Source organism: Tribolium madens, unplaced genomic scaffold, assembly GCF_015345945.1.
Source record: "Tribolium madens isolate multiple individuals breed KSU strain unplaced genomic scaffold, Tmad_KSU_1.1 Scaffold_3;HRSCAF=73;Tcas5.2_LG2, whole genome shotgun sequence".
In the NCBI taxonomy this organism is placed as follows: Eukaryota; Metazoa; Arthropoda; class Insecta; order Coleoptera; family Tenebrionidae; genus Tribolium; species Tribolium madens.
In genome coordinates, this window is record NW_025401006.1 from 11,949,575 (window position 1) to 11,961,798 (window position 12,224).

A 12,224-nucleotide genomic window follows, 5' to 3' on the forward strand; every position below is an offset into this window, starting at 1 on the left:
GAATTTATCCCAACTTTGATTTTTTATTGTTAAAAGTTTTACGTATTAATGCATATTTGGCATATATTGGAGCAAATTTCTAAATATCCTGTGCATATTTTTGTGAAAATACGTGCATATACCAGGTGAATAAAAAGTATGGAACCAAACATTTCTTACTTAAACTATTTATTTTTTGAAAAAACTAATTGAAGAATGATAAAGTACTATAAAAATGTGATAATTTAACAAAAATATTTTTTTTTTAATTTATGAGTTTTACAAAAAAAAATATTTTTTTAAATGGCAACCAACTATAAAATCATTTTTCTCATAAAAGCTATACTCTAAGTATCACAACTATCCGCTTTATATTTAATTTTTTCAAAAAAATTTTTACACTAAATTGCAAATTTTGACAAAAACAAAACAAAATTTCGATCTGAAAATACTATCACATTTTTTATATTACTTTAATTTATATTAATTATTATTTGCTGGAGGCAAATGATTAAAAATAAAACCGCTTGGTTCCATACTTTATATTCACTCTGTATATGCCCATTTTACGAATTTTTCGTGCATATAATCCGAGCCTTAGTTATCAGTTATCGATTTGGTGAAATTGCAATTGTCATTGAAAATAAATCTGGTGCTAACAAGTGAGGAAGTACACAGGTACCACTTCCGGTACTCTGGACCACATGGCACCCTCACAGCACGCAATTCAAGTCCCACGCATCCCACATAAAACGAGTCCAGGTGTACGTAATAATTCCCGGATTATTTGTTTCTGTCAATTAGGCCGAAATCGATTTTTTTCAATTTAGGACTCTCGACATGTGAAAAAAAACTTAAGCTTGTCGTATCGCTGAAAGTTTACTCTTCATATTTGGCGAGTAATTTAATCATCTGGTTGATTTAGTTCAAGGGGTGCAATGAAAACGCGAACGGAATTCAGTTATTAATATTCAGAACATCATATTGGACCCCTAATATACTCCGCACATGTTATTGCTCTTTATTAAAAATATTTCAGTATTGACGTTACTCACCTTTTATTGGGGCTTCATGTTTATGAAAAATTTTTCTCAAATCGGTTATTCTAGTTGTGGTATTTTAAAACATAATGGCAAAGCTTAAAACTGCTGATACCACTTCCTTATCTGATTATTTAATTATCACACTGAGAAGAATTTTAGTTGATCCTTCTTGCTGTGACGGGAATATCCTGTGTTTGTCAATATTTCGATAAATGATAAGTTTTTGGGAGTGATTTTAGATATGATGAAATAATAATTTTCGTTCTGTTTATTGATAATAGAACAAAGTCAAGATTCTAGATAAGCTAGAAAGAAACTAGAGTGCAGTAGGATGACTTTGTATTTTGTCTGAGAATGTTGGAGATGGCTATCCTCAAAAACTATCACCAAACTAGTAAGTTTTTTTGTGCCTTTAATATTTTTTGATGTTTTGTTATTATTTATTTGCTTGCCTTAAGTCCAGACTGCTTTTACACCATTGCTATTTAATTTGGTCTTTAGATAAGACTTTTCTGTTTGTATATCGAATGACTGGGCAAAAATTTGCGATACAGTTTATAACGCAATAAATTTTTTTGTCTAGAATTAAGGTTCTCCTACTTTAGATTAAATTACTCATTGATCAAACACGAGATACCTATCTGGAAATTTCAATAATTTCCTCAATGTAAATTTCACTTTCCAACTTTGCTTTTACCTTCTCGACTGTAGTAAGTTAGTGCTTGCCCCCGCCTCTTCATAGTAAGGGTCGGGTGGTTGCCGGAAGAGGGTAGGGCTTAGGCATCCCTTGCTTGGGTAGGGACACTCTCGACCAATCCGAGTCACCTAAGCGCTGTTCCCAAGTCAAAAAGGGATTCATTCATGTCGGTAAATCATCCAAAGGGTGAGCAAAAGCTTTTAAAAGTTTCGGAGTTATCTGTTCGCAACGTCAGATCATTCAAGTCGGTTGTTGTAATTTTTTCGGATTTGTTTCGGGGGTGCTCAGTTGTGACATGAGTGAAATGCAAAGTGTTGAAGGTGCAATGGTGCATCATCTTGAGCCGCATCGTATGCAGATAAAGCCACAATCGCCGTCCTCGTCCAGTAAGTGGAATACAAACAAAACTCTTGTATTTTTTATTTTAGTGCGAAAATCCAGCTACCAAAAAAAATTTAGACAAACCAACACAAAAATTAATTAATTTTTTCTATTGTTTATTATTTTGTTTTACTTCTTTTGTAAACTTAAAAAAATATCCGTAAATGCTTTCTACAGGAGAAATATTTTGTTATTATTTAGTACAACAAAATTTTTTAGAGATTCGGTAAATATTAAACACATTAAACCATAAAAAAGTAAATATTAGTATTTACATATTAAAAATAATTCTTATGCTCCAAATAAATCATTTAATTGTATTGAGTCACAGCCTAAATTTTAATTAAAACTCTAGAACGAAATAATATGATTGTGATTGTTTTATTGATTAAAAATCGTTGGTTCTAAAAAAAGATAAATAGTAGTTTTATGTCTACTTAATTTCTGTTTTCTATAAAATTTCAATAGCTAACAGGGTAAATCCGGGAGAGATGAACCAGAGGGAGAGAGGGACATTGGAACTTAGAACTCTTCTAGAGCTCCACCTAATCTTACAGTCGGTTAATTGTAATCAAACGTCAGATTGACTGATCACGTGACCAAATTGAACCAACCAAATGCTCAGATTCGAGGGTTAATCGCGCATTATCTTTTAACAACGAATTAATTTTTAAACTTGTTTTCTATAAACTTACCCTTAATTTTTTAAGTCAAATGTACAAAAATTTTAAAAGAATGTCAGAATTTCTTTTCATGTTTTCTATCACGTTCATATAAGAGATGGTACAACTCTTTTGAATCACCGTGTATATCCTTCTTCTTGTTGGATCATTTTGTTATGGGAATGATAAACACAAATACAATTTCACTGGACACACTAAAACTTTTATTTATTTAAAACACAACGCGTTTCAACCACAAAGTGGTCATCCTCAGGTGAGAATAAAAGTTTGGTTTGTCGGGTTAAATTGTGTTTATCAACGTGTATATATTTTTTATTTTAATTTATTTAATTTTTTATTAATTCATTTTGCAGAATATGTTTTTAATTTTGTTACTTTTATAAATCGTCATATAAAAGTTTATACCAAAAGAAAAAGAAGTTTACAGTTGGTTTTCAAAAATGTGGTCCATCTTTCCCAGACTTGCCATAAGTTGCTATTTCCGGAAAAATATTCCGGAAAAATAAAATTAAAAATGAAAAATTTGTGTTTGTGATCATCACCGTGTATATATTTTTTATCTACATATTTAAAAAATGTTTTTTAATTTTATCATTTTTATAAATCGGCTTATAAAAGTTTATGCTACGAGAAAAAACTTTCGTTCACAATTTTAAGGCCAGTTTTATAATTGAATTAAACATACTTTAAAGTAAAGGCAATAGATTTTTAAAAATGTGTTCATTTTTCTCGAACGTTAGGTTGTCTTCAGGCTTAAAATTGACGTAAATCGATTGGAAATAGCACAAATTGCTTTATTTCAGCCCAAAATTGGGATTGAAACAATTATTTTTATAAAATACATTAATTTCGAATTAATTCTGTATTAAAATCGAGAAAAATTGAATTAAAGATAGCTTAAATTGCTTTATTTTTGTAGAAAACTCTCATTCAAGACAGTATTTGGTTGAAATACTTTGATTCAGGTTGATTCCCGGCTTCAAATTGAGCCAAATCTATTGGAAATAGCACAAATTGCTTCATTTCAGCCTAAAATTGGCATTGAAAAAAATTATTTTTATAAAATACATTAATTTAGAATGAAATCGGTATTAAAATCGAGCAAATTAGATTGAAAATAGCTCAAATTATTTTAGAAGAAAACTCTTTTTCGAGTCATTATTTTGTTGAAACACTCTGATTCAGCTTAATTTTTGGCTTAAATCGATTGAAAATAGCACAAATTGCTTTATTTTAATTTACCATGAGTTGCTATTTTCCGAAAAATAAAATAAGAAATAAAAAATTCAACGTATTTTTTCATTTTTGTTTACATTCATGATTTAATAAAAGCAATTTAATAGAGATAAAAACTATAATATTTAGTCTAGTTGTTTAAACAAGTTTGTCTTAAGAATAAAAATACGAAATGTGTATTTTAATGTGGAGACAATTTAACATTTATATACAAACATGAGCTAATTTTCAACTGTAGAAAGCTTCTTTTTTTATTTTTTTTTAAATCTGTAGCTTAAAAAAACTACAAAATGTTTATAAATAAAAAAATATAAATTGAGAAATGATAAAATAAGTGAAAGAGATGCAGATTGCGCTTATTAGTATCACAAAAATAAATTCTAGAAACAGTTATGCTGACAAAATACAACATTTTTAAGAAAAGTAAAAATAGTTTTGTTTTTTAAGCAATATTTTACAATGCTTTTCCTTAAATACATCATAAACGAACCTAACATTTTTTTTAAAGTTTTTATTTTGTTTACAGTTTTTTTTATTTTTTTCCAATTTTGCATGTTTTCTCATAACTATTATTATTATTTATAGATCTGCATCTATGTATGTGTTTCAATATACTTAAGTATAAAAAAAATCAAAATGTAAATCAATAACGTGCAAGAAATGTTTATTATTGTTTTATTTTTTAATTTACATAATAATAGTAGAAAAAAGTCTTCGATAGGTGCAGGAATAAAGACCGCCCGATAAGTTGATAATCAAAGTGCACGTTTCCATTTCACCCTCATCCCCAAATTATAGTTTATTATGCGGCACAGGAAACTGTTCATTTTACTCACCGCTTTTCCTTCCGGTACCTGACACCCAACCCCACACTAAAGAGCACTTCCATTTCGCCTAATTACAATTTAGAATTTCCTATTTGTTACAGGTCGAATTTTGGACATACCCTGCAAGGTATGCGGCGACTTTTCCTCCGGAAAACACTACAACATCTTCGCCTGTGACGGCTGTGCCGGCTTTTTCAAACGTTCAATCCGCCGAAACCGCCAATACGTCTGCAAAGCCAAAGACGAAGGCTCGTGCATCATCGACAAAACGCACCGAAACCAGTGCAGAGCTTGCCGGTTGAGGAAATGCCAGAACGTTGGAATGAACAAAGATGGTAAGTCATTAGGTTAATGAAATGAAAAACTATAGGCAAATATCTATTCTCTCATCAATCCTCGAGGTGGTGCTCACAAAACAGCTCGTTATCTTTTTTGAAAAATACCGCATATTAACACCTCAACAATTCGGATTCCGGAAAGGAAAATGTCTAGACATTTTTACGTCATATTTATCAGAGCGCTCTCAATATGTCGCGATAAATGGTCAGGTTAGTCACGAGGGTAAAATTATTAGAGGAGTTCTACAGGGCTCGATACTCGGTTCCATTTTGTTTCTTGTCTACATAAACAATCTACCAAATCATATGTCAACAAAAAAAAACTTACAGTGATGTATGCAGATGATGCCTCGTTTTGCGTTAATGTGGACAAGAGCCAAAATGAGGAACCAATAATTAAAGAGATAGTAGAACGAACAGGACATTGGTTTGCAGCAAATAAATTAGTATTAAACAAAGAGAAAACTGAAATAAAAAAAATCCACAATTTTAACACCGAAACAGATGATACTAAAGTAAAATTTTTAGGAGTATATCTAGATAATAAACTCTCCTGGAACGGGCATATTGAAAAAAATTGTAATAAATTGGCCTCTGCTATCTACGCAATACGAAAAATTAAATCTGCAATAAACGAAAAAGCTGCCCTGACAACTTATTATGCTCTATTCCATAGTATTTTAAATTATGGAAATATAATATGGAGGAAGCAGCATGTACAGGGTGCTGCATTTTGGATGTCCGAATAGGGAATCTCCGAAACTAAGAGAGGTTTAGTCAAAAACGAGTGATACATTCTGGGGCTCATTTTTTGAGAAAATAATATTGGTTAAAACCGCATCCCTCTATCGTCTCTTGTTTTGGACTTACAGACAAAAGTTGACATTTTGGCGAAATCTAAAAAAATTCATATCTTCCTTATTATAGAAGATACGGATTTGAAATAAAGACATTATACAGGCATTTTTTTACGAAGAATTTAATAATGTAGTTAACAATTTTTTTCAGTTATTAGTAGAGCCGTAATAAGATAAACTTGTATTTTTTCAAATGGAAATCATAGGCGGCTATGGCAATTTTGAAAAGCTTATTTTTTTCTGATCTAAAAAATATATATTTGTAACAAAATATTTTTTTATAACTATACTTAAAAAGTGAAATACATATTTTGTGTGATAATAGTTGGACATGGAAAAACTATTTCACTCCAAATACGTAAATAATAATCAATAAGAGTTTTGTGAACTGTAAAATAGATGAAAAAATAGATAAAATTCTAAAAATTTAAAAAATACGATACGGTAGAAGTATTGAACAAATATGCGAGCGCCTTAGAACAAAATTATTACATATTTTTAAAAAATCCAAAAATAGGAAAAACAAATGTGTCAACAGTTAACACAATTAGAAAAACCATTTTTTTGATGGTCTAATGGAGGTAGGATAACGTTCCACATAGACGGAATTTGGGTATTTGAATAGCCATATCGGCATTTTTGTGTCATATAAAATATATTTTATTGAAGAATTAAAGCGACTTTTTTTTTACAACACTCTATGTATCACTACATGTAATGGTAATGTAATGTAATGTTAGCGTGTTTAAAAACAAAGAAATGTTATTAGTCGCCAATAAGTTGATTTACAATTTATTTTATATCTTTTTCATTACTTAGTACTTAGAAAACTCTTCTATTAGTGACACTGGTTGAATATAATATAGTTTAAATGCTTTTAGTTGAAGATGCAACATTTTTTCATGGCCAACTGCGAACAAAAATCAAAAATAATTTTTTGCTAAAAATGTATTATAATAATTTGTTACAAATATATATTTTTTAGATAAGAAAAAAACAAGCTTTTTAACCATCTATGGTTCCCATATAAAAAAAATAAAAGTTTATTTTATTACGGCTAAACAAACAACTGAAAAAAATTGTTAACTACATTATTAAATTCTACGTAAAAAAGTGCCTGTATAATGTCTTTATTTCAAATCTGTGACTTCTATAATAACGAAGATATGAATTTTTTTAGATTTCACTAAAATGTCAATTTTTGTCTATAAGTTGAAAACAAAAGACGATAGCGGCATGCGGTTTTAACCAATATTATTTTCTCCAAAATGAGTCCCAGAATGTATTACTCGTTTTTGGCTAAACCTCTTAGTTTCGGAGATTCCCTATTCGGACATCCAAAATGCAGCACCCTGTACACACCTGCGAAAGGTATTTATTCTACAAAAAGCAGCTATCAGGGCCATAACCTCTGTGAGACACGACATGAGCTGTAGAAATCTTTTTTTAAAACACAAGATCATGACACTATTTTCCATGATAATATTCGAGAAATTAATTTTTATAAAAAAGAACATTTCTACCTTGTGGCATTTTCCGAAGTGAGCACATAATACACACGCCACAATCAAGATCTTGTGATACCAAAAGTAAGACTAAAGAAATCTGAAAATACAGGTATAAACTTCTATAATTTACTTCCTACCACTATAAGAACAAAAAATTTTAGCACTTTCAAAAATAAACTGAAAATCATTAACGTGTTTGTAATGTATTATGTATATTGTATGTATCCAATTGTTCCTTCTTGACATGTCGACATTTTGTAAAAGTTTCCGACAATAAATCTTATTATTATTATTATTAATTATTTGAAAAGCAATTGACTTGAGTAGGCACTCTAATGGTGCAACAGTTGCAGAAATTACTTAAAGGACTGGAATGAGACTAACTTTTAACTTCAAGACTAGCACCAGGTGGAAAAACATGAATGAACTCGTATGTGCGTGATTGTTGTTCTTGGGGTTAATAAGGGGTAACACTGAAGTAATATTTTGTTATTTCAGCGGTGCAACACGAACGAGGGCCCAGAAACTCCACTCTGAGACGACAACAAATGTCAAATTACTACAATGAAAGCAGAGTCATAATGTCGCCACCAGGAAACGTCCTGAACCTCACAATGCCCAAATACGAACCAAATCCCTCCATTATTGACCCAGGACCAGTCCTACCCCCAACTGGGTTCTTGTGCAATAACTATTTACCATTACCACAGGTAAAAAACCAAATTACCCAAGGCGTCTCAGTGAAACAAATTAAATGCACTAAAAAAAATTCAAAAGTCTACACACTTTGAACTAAATAATTTTTTTCTAATTTAAATGAATTAGAATGAATGAAAAGTCCACACACTTTGAACTTAATAATTTTTTTCTAATTTAAATGAATTTAAAATACGTTAACTTTAAAAAATCATTACATTAGGCCGATTTCCTTCAAATAAAAACCATTCTAAAGAGATGGCTTTGTCCCTTGGAATGATATAAAGTTTGAAATCGAATATTGACAAACTTTTCTTCGAACAGTGTTCGAAGAAGTTCGAAGTAAATCGAAATAATCTAAGAAAAACCCTACGAGTAAATTTTTTTTCATAATTACCATCGTGTAAAGCATCTTTTTATTAGTGAGAATCCAAATTTTTAAAATAATATACCAAGTAGTTTTCAAGATATGATTTTTTGAAGTTAAGGTTTGCTATTCAGGTATTGCGCCATATAGGAGAAATGCATGTTAATCTTACTTAAAATTGCATTTTTATAAAAGTATTTGTTTTAAGACTCTTCTTTTGCTTAAAAATTTTCAATTGCACCTTCTTTGTTCAATGCTTGATTACCAAACCTTAACTTCAAAAAATTATATCTGGAAAACTACTCGGTATATTATTTTAAAAATTTGGATTCTCACTAATAAAAAGATGCTCTACACGATGGTAATAATGAAAAAAAATTTACTCGTAGGGTTTTTCTTAGATTATTTCGATTTACTTAAAGTTTGCCAATATTCAATTTCAAACTTTATATCATTCCAAGGGACAAAGCCATCTCTTTAGAATGGTTTTTATTTGAAGGAAATCGGCCTAATAGTTATTGAGTAATGATTTTTTAAAATTAAAGTATTTTAAATTTATTTAAATTAGAATTATTTAGTTGAAAGTGTGTTGACTTTTTAATTTTATTTTTGGTGCATTTGATTTGTCTCACTGAGACGAACAAAATGATATACAGGGGTGCGCCAGAACTCGCGCCCCAGAAAAAAATTTCAAGTAAGGTAAGACACCAAGAACATGAAAAAATGTTTAAAAAATTCTATCTGTCACAAAATTTTGACAGTTATTTTTTGAGAGTTGACATTTTTATATATCTATTTAATGATACTGATGATCTTGTATGTTTTTTTTATAATTATTTAGTAAAGGGACAAAAATTTTGCAAATAAAAGCCACAAATAACATTGAACAGAGTAACAATTTAGAATACAGTTTCCTTGTTTCCTCTTTTAATAGCCTATAGCAAAAAAACATGAAAAATCATTTTTCAAATAGAAATAAATAGAGTCAAAGTGCAAACTTTATACCCTCATAACTTCGAGATTTTTATAGATAAAATATTTTTAACATTTTTTCCATGTTCCTGGTATTTTACCTTATATGGTATTTTTCTCTGGGGTGCCAGTTCTGGCGCAGCCCTGTATAATTTGTCAAGTTGTCACGACATGACTTTTTTATGTAGCCCTTTGTTATGACATTAAATTAAATTAATAACTTTTTTTAGGTACCACCACTCCCATTACCCCCATTATTCGCCCCAACAATGATAAACCCATCGGCAATTTGTGAATCAGCCGCACAACTCCTCTTCATGAACGTCCAATGGGTACGAAGTATCCCAGCGTTTACTTCTTTACCCATTTCGGACCAACTCCTCCTCCTGGAAGAGAGCTGGTTGGACTTATTCGTCCTGGGGGCTGCCCAATTCCTCCCCTTGATGGATTTCAGTGTCCTAGTGGAAGCTTGCGGTGTCTTGCAACAAGAACCCCACCGGAGAGAGGCATTTTTGAAGGAAATCAACGAGTTTCAAGAAACGTTGAAAAAAATCAATCAGTTTCAATTGGACGCTCACGAGTTTGCTTGTTTGCGAGCTATTGTCCTTTTTAAGACTTCTTTTGACAAACCGTCGTCGTCCTCAAACCACGAAAGAACAACGACCGAAAGTGCAAAAATTAGTGTCATACAAGACGATGCACAAATGAGACTTAACAAACACGTCGCGACAACTTATCCCAAACAACCTCTAAGGTTTGGGAAAATTCTTCTGTTGGTGAGTTCGACGTTTAGGACGATTTCGGGGCGCACTATTGAGGATCTTTTCTTCAAAAAAGTGATCAGGGATACGCCTATTGTTGCAATTATTTCAAACATGTACAAAAATCAGATCTTAGGGAACAATAATGTGTGACGGGAATTGTTTGGTTTTATTATTTTATTTGCAATATTTTAGATGTAGTAAACGCACTGTGATGTATATAAATAATTAGGTGTAAGGATAGTTAGTAGCTCTCAGTTTTGGTTGTTTTGTACATAGTAAATAATACTCTCTTTTATAGCTTTATTAAACTAATTACATAAATTATGTAACAGTATACATGTATCAAAATAGTTTAAAAAATTGTTCAAGAGACAATAAATTTTTAATATTTTTAATGGCTTTTTATTCTAACTTTTAAATTAAGCCCACAAATAAACTACTATGTTAAAAGATTTATTAATTTTTTTATCTCTATTTTAATTTGGTATAGAGGATTAAAACTCAATTATTTACAGCGTGTCTCAGACATAATAAAAAATCAAAGTCAACTAGGTCAAGATGAGACTATAAAAAACTTTATTTTGTACTCAATGTTAAAGAGTGCTTTTATCAACTAATTTCAGTAGATAAAGTAGTCTTTTATCGTCTAGTGAAATAAAGTAATTTTTATTTGTTTATATTTTATCAACTAATTTCAGTAGATATTATAGTCTTTTACCGTCTAGTGGAATAAAGTAATTTTTATCTACTGTTTATATTCCACTATGACTAAGAAATTCTGGTAGGTGAGTACAAAATAAAACGAAATATTATACGATGATAAAGATTGATTATCTACTCGTGAAAAAAGTCCACTCGTAAACTTAACCTTTTCACTCGTAGATAAACAATTACTTTATCGTCTTGTATTACTATTTTTCTATAGCAGATGTTAAACTATTTCTTTATCAACTCTTTTGAGTAGATAAAATAGCACTTTAACCGCAAGGGTAGATAAAGTAACACTTTAACAGCAAGGGTAGATAAAATGTTATTTTATTCATTTACATTTACAAATTTTATCATCCCGAGGTGGAATAAAGCATCCGATTTACACTCATACGAGTTGAATACAATATTTTATTCTTCGAATTAGACTCTACAAGGCTTGCTTTAAATCTGTTAAAAATAATCTGACGTTTCGTATTGAGAAATGCCAAAAATTGTATTATTTTTAAACATTATTTTTTCTCTTAAACTTTAAGTCTTGCTATAGAAAAAATGTTGTATTATACACGACGATAAAGATTGTGAAATAATCCCACTCGTGACTTCGTCACTCGTGAACTTTTTTACTCATAGATAAACAATGTCTCTATTGTATTGTATAATAAATAACTATTACTACTGTTAAATTTAAAAAAATCAAAAAAAACTTAAAAAAAAATTTTTATTCTTTGACACTGGCAAAATTTACGGTTTTTTTCCCGTATAAGGAAGTTTTGACAACTTGGCATTTCTCAACGCAAGTTTAAGCCTTGTTGAGTATAATTCGAAAAATAAAATGTTGTAATCAACTCGTTTGAGTGTAAATCGGACGCTTTATTCTACCTCGTGAATGATAAAAAACCACTCGGTGAAATAATGCGTCCGATTTACACTCAAACTCGTAGAATAAATAACTATTTTTTCAAAAATTAATTACTATTGTTTCTTGAATTTTTTTTACAAATTTTGGAAAAAAATTTTTTTTTATTTATATTTTTTATTTAACAAGTAACTAATGCAAAATTGGAAAAGAAGTCGAAACATTTGCTTTTCTTATTTTTGATGAAGATTATAATCATATAATGTATCCAACATATTTATGGCAACATTTAAATTACCTTACTTGAAG

General features: G+C 30.1%; 1 protein-coding gene across 2 annotated transcripts; it reads left to right on the forward strand.

Moving 5' to 3' along the window:
- Nucleotides 1-1,279: 1,279 nt before the first annotated feature.
- LOC123007528 (nuclear receptor subfamily 2 group E member 1) lies at nucleotides 1,280-10,725 on the forward strand. Of its 2 annotated transcripts, none has more exons than XM_044402882.1 (4): nucleotides 1,280-1,416; nucleotides 4,948-5,181; nucleotides 8,048-8,259; nucleotides 9,815-10,725. In XM_044402882.1, the coding sequence occupies exons 1-4, from the start codon at nucleotides 1,377-1,379 to the stop codon at nucleotides 10,496-10,498; spliced, it is 1,170 nt and encodes a 389-aa protein (XP_044258817.1). In that variant the 5' UTR covers nucleotides 1,280-1,376; the 3' UTR covers nucleotides 10,499-10,725. The 2 variants fall into 2 exon arrangements, with proteins under 2 accessions (XP_044258817.1, XP_044258816.1); XM_044402881.1 differs by lacking the exon at nucleotides 1,280-1,416 and adding an exon at nucleotides 2,015-2,105.
- The last annotated feature ends 1,499 nt before the right edge of the window (nucleotides 10,726-12,224 follow it).